Source organism: Orcinus orca, chromosome 19, assembly GCF_937001465.1.
Source record: "Orcinus orca chromosome 19, mOrcOrc1.1, whole genome shotgun sequence".
NCBI lineage: Eukaryota > Metazoa > Chordata > Mammalia > Artiodactyla > Delphinidae > Orcinus > Orcinus orca.
In genome coordinates, this window is record NC_064577.1 from 6298649 (window position 1) to 6318379 (window position 19731).

The window sequence follows — 19731 nt, forward strand, 5'->3', positions numbered from 1 at the left end:
AGGGAGAGAGCCAGCTAATTTAGCGTTTAAAACAACACACCCAGCGGAGAGAAAAAAACAGATGCGCAGGAGACTCAAGTTCGAGGCCTGGCCTGGAACTCGGGGCTGTGGGCGAACTTCAACGAGCCATAGAGGACTCTGACCGGCTCTCCGGAGAGGCCCCTTCCAGCTCTGCCCTTCCCTAATTCTAGGGAATCCCTTAGTTAGAGGGGAAAAAAATCAGTTTATCTTCTTTTCGTGCAGCAGCTCCATAGCAAAGGAAATACCATCTTCTTTTTCCTTGAATATGCCCCGAAAGACCACACGACAACACGAGAAAGGAAAGGCCCACTGACTGGCTCCCTCTCACTGAGCCTACCTACCAGGCTCCAGCTCTGGATTTGCCCAGGGTACACAGGTGGCTCTCCTGCATCTGCCACCGGCCTCGTCACAGATCCTACCTCTTCCCTTTCTACCTCAAATAATGACACGAAGAACTGGACCTCAGGATTCCAGGAGGCCTTCCAGTGCCAGGCCCCAGGCACTGGCAAGTGGCATGGGGACCCTGGCAGTCGAGCTGGCCCTGGGACACCACCTCCGTGTCTCCACGTCGCTGGGGTTCATCCCTCACTTTGCAGTCCAGGAGTTTTGGGGGTTAATGGAGAGCTATCCTGTCCTGGCTTTTAGAAAGCCTAGGGCTTACAGTACCCCCTGTCAAGTGCCCTTGGTCCCGGGCTGGGGTGGCAGCAAGGGAGCTGCTGCCAGGTTCCAGGGGAGCCAAAGGAAAGAGGAAAATAAGGCAGCCGGACTGCCTCTGCTTGCACAGGCCTTATCTCCACTCGTTTCGTCACCCCATTAGACACCCGGCTGGCAAAACACTTGGTTACAAAAATGTTGACGTTCAGTAAGTGAGCCTTCATCTTCCCAGGTGCTGACAGCTGACAAAGGTCAGGCAGGAGGAAGTGCCCCGTGCACAGAGCCTTTACTCAGAGATCATTCCTGCATGTGGACCCACGTCAGTTCGCTGAGCTCTGCCTAGAAATGGGGGGCTGTGCTGGCCGACGTTGGGTCTCATGCCCACCCTAGAAAAGCAGGTCACCCTCTGACCAGAGGAAGTCATTTATGCCAGGGTTCTTTAAAATGCTAAGTTTCATCTATTTTCCACCTGGGTCTATTTTCCATCTTTCCCTCCTAGAAAGATGGCAGTTCCCTTTCCTTAGGGCGCTATTTGGCCTGGTTAAACCCAGAAATGGGATTCTCCACAGGAGCAGGTGAGTCAGTATCACTTGCCGGAGGAACAGAGAAACGGGACACTTTATCAGACCTTTGACTCCACTCCCAAGCCTGTCCTGTGGAACACCACCAACCTCAGTGGAGTGCAGCCCACTGGCAACAGCTCAGTGACTGCAAAGCAAACCAGCCCAGCCCAAATCTCTACCATCTGGGGGCCGTTTCTCCTGCCCCACACCCTGGGCAGTTTGCAAAGGGGATTCGAGGAGTCTAGGAACTCAGGCCCCTGTCAGCTGGACAGGGTTGAGGTGCAGGACTTAACTTGTGCATGTCAGTGTGCAAAGCCCCTGCCTTAGAGGGAAAGCCGGGGGTCCTCAGAGGACCCTAATCTGATGGAAACATCTGGGTAGAGAGTCCTGGCCCCCAGGCATTTTGCACCATCACTTCAACTCGTGTTTGCTTAAAGCAGAGAGGCTAGGCTCACAGTCACAGAGTGAGTGGAGGGGACGCAGACATCCTGTTAGGCAGGGCCCCCCACCCCTCGCTTAGAGCTGAGGACCTCGAGACCCAGAGGAGCTGATCTGTGACGGGGAATAATTAAGGTCTGAGGTACCTTCTTAAACTGACAGAAACATGACTGCATAATTTTCCCTTTGGCCATCCAAGCATCTTTAAAAAGTCAAGTCATGACCATATCCTGTTGATTCATTAAAGCCAAATTAAAATTAAACTTCTTCAGGCAACCCTGCCTTTGTTCCCCCGAATCATACCATTCGAGGAGTAGGAAGGAGAAGAACTGCCATTTACTGGCTTAATGTCTGGAATTACCTGCATTTCTCTTTGGAGGGGGACACATCCAGGATGTTTTTGCAAGCATGACATAAGAGACAACACCCTCCAGCCAGCACCCCATTCCACGATCACCTCACCCATTTGTGACTCTTTGACATGCCTCTCCGAATTTCATCAAAATGCTCAGACAACTCTAAGAATTCCCCAAAGAGGAATTTCTGAGGTTTTGCTGATTCCATTAAAACTGCAATGTTACTCCGTCCCCACCGCCCACCCCTAGTATAAATATTTTTAAGCAAGGAGACAAAAGAGATGGGTTTGAATATCTGTGCTGGTGTCACATCTCTGAAATGTCCTAGATGGATCACCCGAGCGTTGAGGGGACTTTTGATTAATTGTGAAGCAGTTGCAAGTAACCTGCTCTTACTCAGGTTCAGTGAAAAAAAAGGAAAACCCGTGCCCAAAACAGCTTGCACAAACCCCGTAAGAACCTGCATCTCATCCACGCTGGAAGCGGCCACCCCAACCCGAGTCTGTGGTAGGAAAATCTGAACCTTTGAGCACCAGTGGCTTCACACAAAAGCGAGCAATGGGACAGAGTCAAAGCTGTGTGTTTCCCTCCACTCCCCAAACCCAAACGGCCATGTGCCATGGCGCCCTCCACTTCATTAAACACAAATCCCAATGTTGTTTTCTTAGACATTTTTCCTATGTAACTGAAGGCAAAACACATTAAATATTTGATCTCTTCTTACTCTGATGAGAGCTAGCAGGCTCATAAATAATCCATTGACCTGGTTCATTTTTCTGGACAAAATTGATCATAAAAATACATACACACAAGCCTTTGTAATGTCTGACTCTTAGAAATTCCACCCCTGAAATTCTTTAGAACCCCAACTGAAAAAGAAATTCATTATGCAGAAGACCCAGGGCAAAAAGAAATGTTTCTTAGTGTTCTTTAGCTCCAGAGATCCTTTTCAAAAGCAAATTTGAATATACACATTTTTCAAGCAACTGATGGTTACACACTTCAACCATGTAAAACAGCTCGCTGGAGTTTTGGCTTTCACATAAATTCTGAATGACTGAGCATGCATCGGCTGTGCCAGGGAAAACTACCCAAGGGCACGGAGACTCGTCCCACTTATGTGTCATTCAGAGATTTCTCTAGATATTTGGGCATTTGCATCCACCAGGACTCTCCCCCAAGAGATGCCTGCACACAGCCCCCTGCACGCGATGGCCGTCAGTGAAGAGCAAACAGAAGCCATGGGTTGAAAGTAAAGCAACTTTTCCTCCCGACCGCAGGACCGTCCTGAAGGGCTTTCCTGGGCTACTGGGCCACCCGAAGCCGGGCAGCCGGGGACGAAGGAGCGCTCCGAGCCGGTCGCCCGCCCGCGTCCCCTTGTCCCCGCTGCCGATTCCGCGCGCGCCCACCCTGCCCAGAGCCCCCGCGCCGGTGCCCGGAGAGGCCGGGCGGGATGAAGTTCGGGAGAGAAGTGGGCATTAAAAGCCGGGAGGAAAGCGGACCCACCTGCCGGGAGTCCGCAGAGGCCGGTCCGGAGCTTCCGAGGCGGGCGACCCTCGCGCCCTCGAGGCACCGGGGCGTCGCTGCTTGTGCCGACGCCGACGCCCGCGCGGCCGTATTTGTACTCTCGGCCCCTCACATGGTCTGATCTCTAGATATCCGCCGCCAAAGAGCTCTTAAAGAATTTGTGCGTCACTTTTGAGCTGCAGAAACTTTACGTTTCCCCGCGGCTGCGGCTCTGCGTTCCTCCTGGGGAAGGGGAAGGATAGGGGATGGGGAGGTGGGCGCGCTCACCGGGGAGGGGCCGCTGGGGGTGGAAGTGGAGAGGGAGCCGGGGCCCGGGGAGGTGAAGGACCCCTTCCCCGCAACACACACACTGACACACACACACACACACACGCACACTCGCACACACGCTCCCCGGAAGGGGCAGCGCCCTGGGAAGAGAGGGAGCCGGGGGCGGTGAGGGGCGGGCAGCAGGCCGAGAGGCGCTAAGAATCCTGACCCTCGTGTTCGTTAAGCTTGCGCGGGAGGAGCTGCTCCACAACCCACAGGTGTAGTTCCTCCCCCAGCAAATTGCTCCCAAATTTTTATTTAGTTTTCGGCTCAATGTCACTTTCTCAGAAGGATCTCTCTTGACCACTGACACCCCCCCATCACCCTCACCCCGCATCCTGCCCTATTTTCCTTCCTGGGACTTAGCCCCTGGCTCTCCGTCCGGCTCCACCGCTGGGAGGTGAGCGCAGCCAGAAGGGACCTTGTTTAATTCCTCGCCCTCCCCGGTGCCTCCAATAAAGCCTAGCCTAATGACTCACAGTAAATACTTGCAGAAGGAATGAATGAATGAAGAATTCTTTCCCATTTTGTTAACCAGCTACAGTTAAAAGCAATATCAGAACAGTGGGTGGTGATCTGGAAAACGTAGTATATGCCGGTGGTGTTGGGCGAGTGGCTGAATTGTTAACAATATTTTAATTATCTGAAGAGGGTCAATGGAGCCTATTGTGTTGAACCATGTGAATACATTGCTTCGATAATTTTTTTAAAAATTAAGTTTAAAAGTGAACTTAATGTCATTATATTTTCAGTAAAATTATTTTTTACATTTGAAAAGAACAGCTGCAGTACTTGCTCTGTGATGTCCCTGAAGCTGAGATGGGAGGGTGAGGGCTGACCCACCTACTTTTCCCTAGAGGAGGCCAGGGTCCCAGCCAAGTAGAAGGCAGAACAGAAACAACAATTGCAAGTTTGCAGCCCCTGTACTTGGACGGAACGGAACCCAGAAAGCTGAGCTGGCAGCCAGCTGAGTTGAGCTGGAGTCTGCAGGGACTGAGTTGGAACAACTCCGTTCCCGGGCGTGGGCGGTGCCCCAACCTGGGAGGAATCAGTGTGAGGTTTTGGCGCCACCTAGACGTCAGGCTGGCGATTGCAAGGAAAGCGGGACGGGCTTCATAGAGCACCGGGCTGCTCTGGTGAGCTGGCTGGCGATTCCCCGGGCAATCTTGGGCATTTCACCCCGTGGCCAAATCCCGGGATGACAGGGTCCACATTAGACAGCGCCTCCCTTCAGATGAACACAATGTGTGAGCACTGTGTGAACAGGGACTACGCAAGTGTAAGGTGTGGTTCTGAGGAGGGGACTGGGGGCAGTGCGTGACTCCAGCCCTTGGCTAAGGCTCTTCTTGTCTCTCCACCCAGTCTGTCCTCCACGTTGGGTCAACGTGACTTCTTTTTTTAAGATTTTTTTTTTTTTGATGTGGACCATTTTTAAAGTCTCTATTGAACTTGTTACAATATTGCTTCTGTTTTATGCTTTGCTTTTTGGCGACGCAGCATGTGGGATCTTAGCTCCCCGGCCAGGGATCGAACCCACACCCCCTGCAGTGGAAGGCGAAGTCTTAACCACTGGACCACCAGGGAAGCCCCCTCAACATGACTTTTTAACACCATTCCAGAGTCTCATGAACTTGTTGAACACTCCTGGCCTCCTTTCGAGGACCTAATACCCATTCCTGCCCAGCCACCCCGGCCCCTCTCAGAACTGCTGTTTTTGCGGGGGGGGGGGGGGGGGCGGTGCTGGCCTAGAGAGTGGGACTCCCGAAGACCTGGGTTAAATTCCAGCTCTGCCCCTGTGCTGTCCGTGGGGGTTTGTTCCCACACAAGGTGAATCCCTTCATCTCAGCCAGTGCGGCCTTCAGCTCCTTTGTGTGTAAAATAGGGATCACAAGGATGGTGGGCACCTCCTAGCCGCAGGGAGGGAAGGGGCTGGTGTGTGCAGTAACACCAGGGCCCTCTCCGCCCAGGGAGACCCCACCCTCCCTCCCTCCTCGGCCTTGGACCACCCCAGGCCAGTCTTCTCCCCACTCGCTCCCTGGCTGAGGGGTGGTATCAGAAAGACATTGGGATTACCCAGACTGGACCTTTCCCTTATTCCTCACCGCCTCCCTGGCACAGTCCACACAGAACTATTGCAGACGGTCCATCCTCTCTCTACACATGTGCTGTCGCTTCTTCTTGTCCCTGTGGGTGTCATCCCACAGAGACCAGTTGGCCTCAGCTGCCCCGCTTCCCCTCAACAATTCCAGCCTCTCTCCTCCCTAAAGCGAAGTCTTCCCTGTCTTGCTTCCCATGCTCGTTGCCATGTCTGCCCTGTCTTTCTCCAGCATCCGGACTCCCTCCCTGGTGGAGCTCCTTAGTTCCGGCACCTGGTCCCACTGCCGGGGGGCGGGGGGGGGGGGTCCACTCGACCGCCCTTCCTCGCCTCCCGATCGGGGTGAGTGGACCGACATTATCCACTGCCCAAGAGAGGGCAGCCCTGTACCCTTCCCAGCTGTCCGCCTCCATCAAAGCTCCTTCCCGACTGAGCACCTGCTCCACGCCAGGCCCCGAGGAGGACACACCCTCTGCCCTTGGGGGTCAGGGAGAAGGGCTGTGCTGAGCATGGAAGGCATTTGGGAGCCCTGAGCGGGAGAGGCATTGACGAAAGCAGTGTTCCCAGGGAGGACTGACATGGGCTGGAGGAAGCAGACGGGTTCCTTAGACCGTGAGTGCAGTTGTGAAGCAGGTGTGAGGCAGGCAGGCACCAGCACACACAGGGAAGAGACTGGAGTCAGACACCGAAGGAGAACCTGTGGGGCTCGGCGGCTGGTGTCTGGGAAAACAGTGCATCTGTCAATGATGCCGTGAACCTGGGCGATCATGGTTCAGCAGGACTTTCTCTTTGCTCCACTAGCTCTAGATCAGAAATAGCAGGGCCTCCAGCCTGCTATGAGGCTGCAGAATAAGCAGTCTCGCTTTGAGAGGTAAAGAGCACGTCTAAGTATTTCCAACCTCTCCCCAGCTCCTTCTCCCTCACCACACACAGACACCGCCACCAAGGAGACCCACTTCCTGCGCGTCTCAAGGCCCAGCAACTGTTCGCCTGTGGAGCCAGGCTGGGACACACGGTGTAAATCACAATAATGGAAGACAAGGCCCACCCATCCCTTCTTGTGGGCTCTTTCTCAGTACTCCAGTCTTTAGAGTGTCTCACAGGACCCCCTTGTTTCTCCTGGGACGTGGCATAGTTTTGGTGATGGGGTCCACGGTCAACCATGCGAGGGGTACAGCACCTCCAGGGCAGGATTCGCTGCCACTGTGAACCCTGGGCTCATGCCCACAGAGATCTACGTAGGAGCCCCCCATGGGAGGCTGTGTCTGATCCATGAAGCAAGGCCAAGGGGAGGAGACGAAAAGCCCTTTCAGGAGTGCCAGGAACTTGACATGCGGGGGGGGGGGTGGGGGGGGTGGGAGAGGAATGCCCCGAGGAAGGCAGAGGACATTTGGAAGTAGATGACTTGTGTCTTTGGTCACCTTTTCCTGGCCCCCTCTCTCCCATTTCTTATGAGCCTACTGCCTTTGCTAAACAAACCCTGTTCCCCCAGATTTTACAGGTATTGTGACTTCCCCGTGCTCTTTCTATGATATTTTTGATCCAAGGTTTTTGGTTTTTACTTCCTTGCTACAGGATTCCCTCCCCTGACTCTGAACACCTTAGCCAGGGCCACATTCTGGAAGGCAGCTGTTTTTACTTTCCACCTTGGCGGAGAAGTCGCAGCCGGGAGCAGCACAGAGTACCAGGGCGGGACGCCAGCCCTGTGCACGCACAGACCTGTGAGAGCCCTCAGATGTCTCCTAAATGCCCACCTCCTCCGCTAGGCTCTGAGTTCCCAAGGGAAGGGGCTCTGCCTCTCTCCACGTCTCAACACCCAGCACTGTGTCTGCATACAGCAGGCCCCATAAGCGAGAACTGGCAATGAATGACTAGGAAAATGCCTTTCACTCTTAGCAGACTTAAAGTGTCCTAAGAACCAGTGCCCTTGGCACTGGTGAGTAAACCGTGGCATATCTGACAATGGAGAAACAGCCAGCAGTGAAAGGAGTGAGGCAGTTTTCTCTGCGTATTGAAATCGCTTTTAAGTATGTAGAAGAAACTGGGACTCGTAAGTGCCTTGGAGGGAAGGGACATTAAAAGTAGAAGGGAACCCTGCTTTTTCACTGTATTCCCTTCTGTATTATTTAAATATTTGCCATGTGTAGGTAATATTTTTATAAAACCTTTTCAGAAAGGCAACATTTTAAAACATTTATAAAAGTTTTTTTTTAAAAAAAAAGGAAGAAAGAAAGAAAAAAAAGAGAGGGGAAAGAAAGAACACAGGAAGATGTTCTAAGGGCCCCGAGCTTGTGGCAAAGCAGGGGAAAAGCCTGGAAGATTCTCAGCTCCACTTCACGCAGCGCAGACATGTTTCCTTCCCAAACGGGGCCAAATTACTCAGGACCACTGTCATTTTCTTTTGTTCCCTCAGGAAGGAGGCAAATGTTTTCTCTAATTTTCTAACCAGGATGCTGTGAGCCAAGAGGTGACATCCAGGGCTTTGCTCAGGATCCGATCAAGAGGGACAGGACTCTTTTTAGAACCAAGTCCTCTGCTTCCAGCCCCCGAAGTCATTCCTCTCCCCTCCGTCCCACTCCCAGCTTTCTTGGCCTGCTCAAGATTACACTCACCCCCTCCTTAGCTCTTCTTCTCCTCCAGGAACTTCAAGATAACTTGGGCCTCTGCATATAGGGAGATTTTCCCTTAGTCTCTTCTTGGAAAACTGATCACCCTCATCCTTGATGTCTGTGGTCACTGTGGTCAGAAGTTAGTTTAAAACCGGTCAGCTTTTCTTTTCCTTCTCCAACTTCAAGCTCTTTCCTAACAATTATGGTATTTACTGGAAAACTTCAGACAAGTCATCTGCTGTTGCAACCGGCTCGTGCATATACATCTTATTTTCCCAACTACACGGCACGTTTCTGGAGAGCAGGGAATTGCTTTAAGCCCCAGAGGGCCTCACACAATGGACACACTGGAGAAGCTCTGTGAGAACTGGTTATTACCAACGGCTCCCACTTACTGAGCCTCTCTCTCCCAGGCACATTATCTGCAGCCTCTTTTGTTCTTTTCCTACCACATGTGGGTAATATGCAGTCTTTTCAACCCTTTGGCTATATTTTGCTGTAAGTGTTATTTAAGATATAGTTCTTTTCAAGCTGTGGCTTTTCCTATCTAATACATTTCAAAATGCTTTTCAATAAAGACGGTGTGGAGACCGAGGCTCAGAGAGGTTTGGTGACTTGTCCCTGCTTACATGGCTCCAGGCAGATCAGCCGAGCCGTCTGCCTGAGTCCAAAGTCGCTGGGATACTCACTCTGCTGGGCTGATTTGAAGAAAGAAAGGTGCAAGCAGTGAAAAAAGTGGAGTAAACTTTTGAGGGTTTCCCCCTCTCTTCTACTCCCCTTATGCCCGTCACCAGGAAAGCTAGACCTTTCTGTTAAGCACTGAAATATGAAGACCCACGGGGGCTTTGTTCTCATTCTAATTGTCCCTACTCGGCAAGTTATCGGGAAGCCCACTTCAGATCTATGTATAAACTTTTTTTTTTCCCTTTGGCTGTGTTGGGTCTTCATTGCTGCGTGAGGGCTTTTCTCTAGTTGTGGCGAGCGGGGGCTACTCTTCGTTGCGGTGTGCAGGCTTCTCATTGCAGTGGCTTCTCTTGTCGCGGAGCATGAGCTCTAGGCACGTGGGCTTCAGTAGTTGTGGCACACGGTCTCAGTAGTTGTGGCTCGCGGGCTCTAGAGCACAGGCTCAGTAGTTGTGGCACACGGGCTTAATTGCTCCGCGGCATGTGGGATCTTCGCGGACCAGGGCTCAAACCTGTGTCCCCTGCATTGGCAGGCGGATTTTTAACCACTGCACCACCAGGGAAGTCCCTATGTAGAAACTTTTAATTGAGTATAGCTGTCAGAATTTAGGGCATTTTCAATCAGGCAGCCAACCGTATTTACGGTGAACCAGGCTTGTGAATGCAGTGGCAAGCAAGACAAAGCCCCCGCCCTTGGGGAGCTGACAGGGAGTACTGACTTTGGGGAGAACAGAACTAAACATACAAATAAACAAGAATTTCAACAAGGCGGAGGGCGGTTGGTTGGAACAGAAGAGAAGGGAGGCAGCTGAGTCCTGAGAGGCGGGTCAGGGCCACAAGGGAGGAGGCTGTGCGCTCCTGTCACCGAATGTGTCCAAGGAGAACTTAAAGGGTTCCTTATCCATCTTGGGGCAGTGTGGACGAGATAACCTGTAAGGCCCCTCCCAGGTGAGCGCACACTCTGGTACTTTCCACCATGTACCCACCCTGCCTCAGATGCTCCATTCTTCTGCAAAGCAGATAATTTTAAAAAATAAAACAAAAAACTGTCTTAGGATAGCCTGAGAGATGATTCCAGAGCCCATTCCATCCACTTCAAGAGGAGCTACTAGAGTTTTTCTACAGGAGTAAGCAAGAGAGAGAGAGCAGGGAGCATTCAAACCGTACCAAGAAAGACGAGTGCAGAAGGGCTTCCCATCTTCACACAATCCTGTTCCCAAGTAACTGCAGCTTCTATGAATCAGACATTCCCTCCCTCTCTTCCTTTCCCTTTGTGGTAATGTGTAAAGGGCTTGGATTTTGAAAAGGAAAACAAAGCAAAACGAAACAACTCTGGCCAACTGATTCCTAGTTCTCAATCAAATTGTGTCACAGACCCCAAGGAAGAATAGTCATCTTCCTAAGAAGCAAGACTGGTTCTGAACAAGTTGTCCTAACTATGGGAATGCTAATCTGATATCACTTAAAAGGAAAAATCCAACTTAACCAATGACTATGGCATAGTCAGCAACAAGGCTCACCCATGCCACACGGCCGGAGAAATGGGAATTAAAGTGCAAGTGCCCTGGCCCTGCCAACAGCAAATAAGAATTCAGCTACTCTTTGACGACAAGCCAGAGCACATAGAAGGATCCACAACCACATCCTGGAGGAATGTCTCATCATCAGGTCCTGGCTTCTTGGATGTGTAGGGTCAGCATGACTCTACATGTCTCAAGAGGAATCCTGGGGCTGGCAAGGAACTTCCAGAGGTGAGAGTGTCATTCAAAGAGTTACAGGGGAAGACAATTCATACCTTCTCCTTTCCGAGCTTACCCAAAAGTTAGCAAGTTCTTCCAATTCAGATGTCTGGCTAAAACTCTGGCCCATTTCCTTTAATCTTCAGCAGAGAAGACATACCCGCCATCCTTTGTTTCTCTACACAGGATCCTAATTTTATTTGGAAAATAGATTTTATTAAATATTTGGTTATGAAGATTATCTTTTTTATATATTGTTGGATTTGGTTAGTAATATTTGATTAGGAATTTTGCATCTGTTTATGGGGGAGAGTTGCATGTATTTTTTTCTTTTACTATCTTTGTCAGGCTATGGCAGCCTCATAAAATAATTCTTTATGCCATAAAATAGTTCTTTACATCTTTCCTCTTAATCTAATCAAGATTCCCCAGAGAACATTTCCAATCTCCTGCACACTAGGGTTCTGGGAGTCTAGTATGACTGAGGGCACAGAACCCCTTAAGGTACTTTCATCCTCAACTCAGTTTCTGACCTCTAGGCCATAAACTACTTTTCTCTATGGAGAATAAATCTTCAATTGGCTGCTGCGGAGATGGGGAGGGGCAGTCACCTAGCTACCCAAAGCAGGGAGGGAATCTAACAGACATTCAGTAACCCTCTTTTTACTCCCAATTCCCAGAGTAATGCTCTCTGGTGCTACCATATCTGAGATTTGGGGCGATTATGCAATTATAAACTGGTTTGCTTATCACTAGCTATCTCCACCACTGGCTCAGGATTCAACTTTTTCAGTTCTGCTAAACCTTTCAATGTCTCAATCTGCTTTTCTGTTTATTTCTTCTTTCCCTTCTTCCCGGGGTTTGGGGATTTATGTCTTCCAAAAAAATCCCTTTACTGTCACTTTTGACAACATTAAGGGTATCTTTTCTTTTTCAAATATCTGCAGTATAATAGTATCCTCCTTTCAATTTCTTTAATGTCTGTGTATGTACTTTTTTGGGATCAGTCTTGCCAAATATGTTAATTTGCTTCCTTTTTTTTTTAAGAGAACCACTTCTAATATAAAATGGGAAAAAGACAGTCTCTTCAGCAAGTGGTGCTGGGAAAGTTGGATAGCTGCATGTAAATCAATGAAGTTAGAACATACCCTCACATGATGCACAAAAATGAACTCAAAATGGCTTAAGGACTTAACCATAAGACATGACACCATAAAACTCCTAGAAGAGAGCATAGGCAAAACATTCTGTGACATAAATCGTACCAATGTTTTAAGTCAGTCTCCCAAGGCAACAGAAATAAAAACAAAAATAAACAAATGGGACCTAATCAAGCTTACAAGCTTTTGCACAGCAAAGAAACCATAAACAAAATGAAAAGACAACCCACAGAATGGGAAAAAACATTTGCAAATGATGCAACCGACAAGGGCTTAATCTCCGAAATATATAAATAGCTCATACAACTCAACAACAAAACCACCCAATTGAAAAATGGGCAGAAGACCTAAATAGACATTTCTCTGAAGAAGACATACAGATGGCCAAGAAGCATATGAAAAGGTGCTCAACATCACTAATTATTAGAGGAATGCAAATCAAAACTACAATGAGGTACCACTTCACACCGGTCAGAATGGCCATCATTAAAAAGTCTACAAATAACGAATACTGGAGAGGGTGTGGAGAAAAGGGAACCCTCCTACACTGCTGGTGGGAATGTAAGTTGGTGCAGCCACTATGGAAAACAGTATGGAGGTTCCTCAGAAAACTGCAAGTAGAACTACCATATGATCCAGCAATCCCACTCCTGGGCACATACCCGGACAAAACTATATTCAAAAGGATACATGCACCCCTGTGTTCATAGCAGCACTATTCACAATAGCCAAGACATGGAAACAACCTAAATGTACAACAGATGAATGAATAAAAAAGATGTGGTATATATATACAATGGAATAGTACTCAGCCATAAAAAATAATGAAATAATGCCATTTGTAGCAACACGGATGCACCCAGAGATCATCATACTAACTGAAATAAGTCAGAAAGACAAATACCATATGACATCACTTACATGTGGAATCTAAAATATGGCACAAATGAACCGATCTACAAAACAGAAACAGACTCACAGACACAGAGAACAGACTTGTGGTTGCCAAGGGGGAGGGGAGAGGGGGAAGGATGGACTGGGAGTTTGGGGTTAGTAGATGCAAACTATTACATGTAGAATGGACAAACAGCAAGGTCCTACTGTATAGCATAGGGAACTATATCCAATCTCCTGTGATAAACCATAATGGAAAAGAATATAAAAAAAGAATGTATATATACATATAACTGAGTCATTCTGCTGTACGGCAGAAATCAGCACAACATTGTAAATCAACTATACTTCAATAAAAAAATAAAATGAAAAAAAGAAAGCCAAAAAATAAAAAGAACCACTTATGGCAATGTTGATCCTATGTTTAATTTCTGCACATATCTTTCCTATTTCCTTCTACTTTCTTCAGGTTTTTTTGTACTTCTAATTTCTTGAAATAGATGCTAAACTCAATTTTTAGCCTTTCTTACATTCTAATAAACTTTTAACTGTATAAAATCTAAGTACTATTTTATCTGTATCTCATTTTGATATGTATTTTTATTATTGTTCAGGCTAAATTTCCTTTTAATTAGTTATTTTTCTTTAGTTTTTATAGCTTTATTAGTTATCTTTTAATTTTTGGTTTCTAACTTGATTGCATTGTGGTTTGAGTGTGGTCAGCATGGTAACAATCTATTGAAATTTGTTGAGATTGACTCTATTGCCCAGCATCTGCTCAATTTTTGCAGAAGTTCCATATGTGCTCAAAACAGAATTAGTAAGGACTTCTCTCGTGGTCCAGTGGTTAAGACTCTGTGCTTCCACTGCAGGTGGGCATGGGTTCAATCCCTGGTCGGGGGTGAATGAGAGATCCCACATGCCATGTGGCATGGCCAAAAAAATTTTTAAAAAAAAGAATTAGCCAAAAAAAAAAAAAGAAGGGCTTCCCTGGTGGCGCAGTGGTTGAGAGTCCGCCTGCCGATGCAGGGGACAGGGGTTCGTGCCCCGGTCTGGGAAGATCCCACGTGCCACGGAGCGGCTGGGCCCGTGAGCCATGGCCGCTGAGCCTGCACGTCCAGAGCCTGTGCTCCGCAACGGGAGAGGCCACAACAGTGAGAGAGAGGCCCGCGTACCGCAAAAAAAAAAAAAGAATTAGCAGTTGTTAGATGTGGTAGGATACTAGATGTCTATTATATCAAACTTATTAAATGCTTAAATCTTCACCTGATTTTTTTGGTTGCTTGATCAATAATTGAGAAGTGTTAAAATCTTCCATTATGATATTGGGTTATTTGTTTTTCCATGTAGCCATCAGCTTTTGTTTTATATATTTTGAGGTTATTAGGTGAATACTAATTTAGAATCCTTCAATTTTTCTGGAGAATCAAGTGGGCATATAATTATGTACTGATTCTATCCTTAGTAATGCTTTTTGTTTTAAAGCCTATTTCCAGAGCCACTGTGCTGTACAATTCCAGGGAGGCTGTGAAAAACATATCCCAGAATTAGTCTGAGTGGCCATAATTTTACTGGTTATTAAGATAGCTATACCAAATTTATTTCGGTTAGTACCTGCCTGATATATCTCTTCTATCCTCTTTTATCCTAGGTACTGACGTCTCTTGTAATCAACTTATGGCTGAATTTCTTTTAAAAATCCCATTTGACAACTTGTCTTTTTTCTGAAACATTTAACAAATGGGTTTATTTGTTAAATAGACAAATAGACATTGTAATTATTGACACATTTAGATTTCTATCTTATTTGGACATGGTATTTGTCCTGTGTTTCCTTTTCTTCCCCCCATCTTGTTTTATTTTAAAGTTAATCAATATACTTATCGTCTTCCTCAGTAATGCGAGGACTTCAGAGTATGTTTATTTTATTCCAATCATCTCCCTCATTATCTATTTTCATGTATTTTGGTTTTATCTTTTTTTGAACCCTGTAAGACTACCCACAGTCACTTCTTGTTTAGATGGTGCACGTGTTTATCACTTTGATTCTACATTCTTTTGTTGAATTTCAGACCTTCTATATTAGACCACTATTGTTCTGCTTGGGCAACAGTTTTTGACTGAAAATGTCTTATTTCACCCTTGTTTTCCCCCCTCCCCACCCTTGTTCTTGAAAGACAGTTTCACTCAGTATAAAATTCTAGGTTCATGGTTAATTTCTAATTGTACTTTGAAGGTACATTTCACTGCCTGCTGTCATATATAGTTGCTGATGAGAAGTTAGCTGTCAATCTGTCTTTTCTTTGCAGGCAATCTGTATTTTCTTCCTGGATGCTTTTAAGATCTGTTCTGGGGTTTCATCATGATATGTCTAGAAATGGATTTATCCTGCTTGGAACAGGATTATTAGAATATTGTAAACACTGATTAATGCTTGAGCCTTTAACTAATGTTATCTTGGAAAGTGCTATGACAAACAATATTCCATGCTAGAACCGAGAAAGTTCTTGGAGAGCCCGAAAGGTAGGGACTCAGGCACTGATGGAAATGTTGATTAGGGTGCTGTATTTATTTGCTTTCAATGAAAGAAAGGCCCAGTCTTAGTAAAATACATACTCTTAAAAAAAAAAAATACATACTCTTCAGCCCATTCTAAAGCTGGACCTAACAGAGCCTTACTTCCCACCCTTGTAGAGACCCTGGATCTTGGTGAAAGAACGGTTAAGTGGCAGGGGCACAAGCCCTCCTAAATATGGTGCCTGGAAGCCCTCTGCAGAAGCCAGTGAAGATCAGCACAGGCTGGGAAGGATCACACATCCCACAGAGAAGCTAAAGCAGGGCAGCCCTGAACCATCTTGCTGTTTTCTCACTGTCAAGAACACAAGTCACCTGGTTGCTTTCCTTTGTAGCTAAACAAACACACACTTCTTAGAGCAAATAAGCCAACGTACTCTCATTTAGCAAAGTGTTTTATTCAAAAGCTTCTCAGCACCATCTAGTTGTCAGAAAGAATGGATATCCCCTTTTCATGCCCACCCAACTCCCAAACCCAGAGGCAGAAGTTAAACCACTTGGCGAGAGCTCCCTCTAATGGTTATAATTCAGATCATGATAAGCTTGTGGTTGTTCTCTCACCTACCTTCTCCAACCCTCTACTTAACCATGACTCAAGTAGAGCTGTGCTCCCCCACAGTTCAGAACAACAGGAAGGAATCATGTCAGTGTTGATCAACCTCCCAATCCTGGGCTATTAGAGGCACATGAAATTACCTTGAAAAATCCGAATTCAGTGACTGCCACCTAGGAGGGACAGTGTTACTGTCAGGCAGCATGCAGTTTTGAGAGCTCAAATATTAGGGCACCCTCCCCCCACTCTACTCTAGGAACAAGGAGCAGTAAGTCTGTTTTCTCTCCACACACCTCAATTGCTCATCCTCTCCTGCCTTGTAAAACAGACACTGAACCGAACTGGTGTGACAGAGTTAAGACAAACAATTACATCTGATTAAAATGCTAAGAGATCCTGAGCTGTTGGAGATGAGGAGAGTAGATATAGTACGACCTGATCTTTCCCTTTTTTTCTTTAGAGAATATTTTGTTTCACTATAAAGCACACTTTCCCAAAGAGGTTCCTGGAGGAGAAATCCAAGAGTCTGACTGTGTCCCGTGGGAACACACAGTCACCTGTGTAACTCTGGCTTCAGTCCCTGGATCTGTCCTTTGCAGCTACTTCAGGTCCCATGGGAGGAGGAAAAGCTGGAGGCAGTATCACTCGGCCAAAGCCCCCATGGGGTCCCAGGCTGGCAGGACAATGGGTTCCTGCTCTAGTACAGCTAGCACCTCTTCAGGGACATGCTTCCTGTCCACCACCACTTCGTAGACATATTCAGAGAACCACTCATCTGTCATGCACAGGTAACCTGGAGAAAAGAACAGAAGCCTCATGAGTCCACAGGGCGGGGGGCAAAGAGCAGAAGCCTTACTGGCGCTACAAGAAAGTCTTTTACAAGCCTCATGAGTGCAGAGGGCGGGGGGCAAAGAGCAGAAGCCTTACTGGCGCTACAAGAAAGTCTTTTACAAAACTAACATTTGTACATGTTTTTCAGCTTTCCCATCTATAATCTCACTTAATCTGATTAAGTCTTATTAGCAACCCTGTGAAGCAGACAAGACAGGATGGCTATATTTTTACCAATTAGAAAACTGGGGCTCAGAGTAACTAAGTGATGTACCCAGGTCACATGGGTTCAGAAGTTCAGGGCTGGGCCTTGGACCTAAAGCTGCTACCAGATCTTGCTATTCCACTGCCCAGGCTGCCTTGCTGAAGGTGGGTCAATGACCCTAAAGGTAGGTGGAAATGTTTCTTGTTCATACAGCCACACATACATAGGGGGTTAATCTCTAGGGTGAGAAGGGCAAGCATACCAGTTCGATTCTTACCCTACCCACCTTCTCAGCATCCGTGGCTGCTGTCTCTCCTTCCTCTCTACCATAAATTCCTACAACAACCAGCTAAGCCATTAGGGGGATCCTGATGGGGCCTGATCATCATTCCCAGGTAGCCACTTATTTCCAGATGGTACTGGGGGAGTCGCTGCTTTCTTAGGAGGAAATCTGTGGTGAGGATCAGGCAGAACGGACGACGCGACAGTTGCTCGACCTACATTCCTCACAAAGGCCCTGGGATTTGTGGATCTCTCCAGTGGCAGGACTGGAGAGGGGCTCAGCTGTACGAACACCCCAGGCTGAGAGCTTAGCTGAGAAAAAGTGTGGTGTCATCAGGTACCTATCCTAGACACCTGCCTCTTCCCCTCAGGGAGACTGCATCTCAGGCTCCGCTAGGACAACACAAATTCCTCTTCAGGATCACACATCCAACAAACTGAAACAGGGGGGGGAAATGCTTCACCTGAGCCACTGCTAATACAAAGAGCAAAATTAAAGCAAGAGATGAAAGAGTGTGTATTTAAAACAAGGATGGGCCAGGGAAAGAGCACAGAGGACAAAACTGTGTACCTACACAGGGGTACTGCGTGCACCTACACACCCAAGGACTCACAGGAACTAGCAAGCTTCCTCTTCATCATAATCATCTTATCATATCTGGCACCTGCTGTATACTAGACACTTGAGCAATTTTTCTCTGAAAGTGTCCGTGCAAATCTAGGTCTATGCTATAGCATTTCCCACTACACAGGACCAAGAGGAAGGGAGAGGAGGTAGTATTTCTCCTAAGGTGATCTTCTAGTATGTTGGTTCTCAAACTTCCTGGCCCCAGGATCAAGACTGTACACTTAAAACTACTGAGGACCCTAAAAAGGTGTTTATGTGGGTTATACTTACTGATATTTACCGTAGTAAAAATTAAAACAGAAAGTTAAAAATACTGGTGCATTTAAAAATAAGAATTAAAAAACGTGAATAGTAATAATATATTTTTAGGAAAAATAATTATATCTTTCAAAACAAAATAAATTTTAGTTAGGAAAGTGGCATTACTTTACAATTCAGAAGATAGCTAAATTCTTGTACCTGCTTCTGTGTGCAATCTGTTGTTTTGGATGAAGTAGATGAAGCAAATCCGGCCTCACACAGATACGTTGTTGGAGAAGGAAGACCTTGTAGATGCCCTAAAAGGGTCCCAGGGACCCGGCAGGGGTCCTCAGACCACACTCTGAGAACTGCTGCTCTAAAAGCAAGACTGATTTAAATAATTAAAAGGCATCATGACGGTTAAGTCTAATTTTATAAGCTAAATGGTGTGACAGAGGACGTTATTTAACTTGAAAACACAACTGCTTCGGGGAGCTCGTCTATGCCCAATTCTGCTCCTGCGACAGCAGTCAAAGACAGCTCATCCTGATGTGGCACCGCACGTTTACGCTCACCAGAAAATGCCCGGGAAAGCGCGCAAGGGCTCTCATCCCCTCACGATCCAGTGTTCCTTTCTCAACAGGAGATTCAGGGAAGAAGAACACAGATAAACGCTGTAGCCCGTGCCATTCCAAAGTCCCTGGCCCCTACCATCACCTACATTACTGCCACTAAGTTCTAGCAGCCAAACCTTGGTCAGCTGAAGGGCCAACCAGTACCATTTCTTGCTGCAAGAAATGTAAGTACGTACTTCCTGAGAAAGTCAGCATCTGCCTTGTCTAAGAGTTCTCGTGGGCAGGAGACCAGGCTACTAAACGCTACACCATTTGAGACATTAGGCATCCTTCCCCTCACCCTAATGCACGCTGAATAAATCCTTAGAGGAGCTCGGGGCAGTGAGGCAGGTGAAGGATAGAGGCAGATTCGTGTAATAAAATTCTGTATCCTTATGACAATACTATCATCACACAATCAAATGAGTCTTCAAAGAATGCCCAGAGAAAATGGACAATAAGTACATCTACACCATCTTGTTCCAAAAGCAGGAGATAAGAGTAAGTCCTTACAAATTAAAACTCCTATCAATTGTAATCCACCCTTTCAGTGTCCCTGCCAAGAGGGCCTGCCTTGATTAGTCTCTCTTTTCAGGATATGAGTTCTTTGGGGGCCCACAGAAACCTCACAGTCTAGGTGGCTGCCAAGTAACTGCGCCCTGGGTAGGTAATGAACTTGTGGCCGCTGTAACTGTTGATACTGCGTGTCTTGGAGTTTGACTGAGAAGATTAGGATCAGTGTGTCTAAAACCCAAG

General features: G+C 47.1%; 2 protein-coding genes across 9 annotated transcripts in view; both read right to left on the reverse strand.

The window, feature by feature from the left end:
• SLC6A4 (solute carrier family 6 member 4) overlaps window positions 1-5302 on the reverse strand; it is a 37224-nt gene extending 31922 nt beyond the window's left edge. Inside the window, exon 1 of one of the 2 annotated variants that reach the window (XM_004267096.3) lies at window positions 3539-5301. The gene's annotated coding sequence lies outside the window, so the exon portion shown is untranslated. Of the gene's footprint in view, window positions 1-3538 lie in introns of both variants that reach the window. The other variant, XM_033423311.2, reaches the window with a different exon arrangement.
• A 541-nt stretch (window positions 5303-5843) lies between these two features.
• BLMH (bleomycin hydrolase) overlaps window positions 5844-19731 on the reverse strand; it is a 53494-nt gene continuing 39606 nt past the window's right edge. For 4 of the 7 annotated variants that reach the window (XM_033423316.2, XM_049701746.1, XM_033423315.2 and 1 more), the window contains exon 12: window positions 16000-16968. In XM_033423316.2, the coding sequence (XP_033279207.2) occupies window positions 16817-16968 (152 nt within the window). In that variant the 3' untranslated portion in view covers window positions 16000-16816. Of the gene's footprint in view, window positions 11185-15999; window positions 16969-19731 lie in introns of those variants that run through there. The other 3 variants (XR_007473359.1, XM_049701747.1, XM_049701748.1) reach the window with 2 other exon arrangements.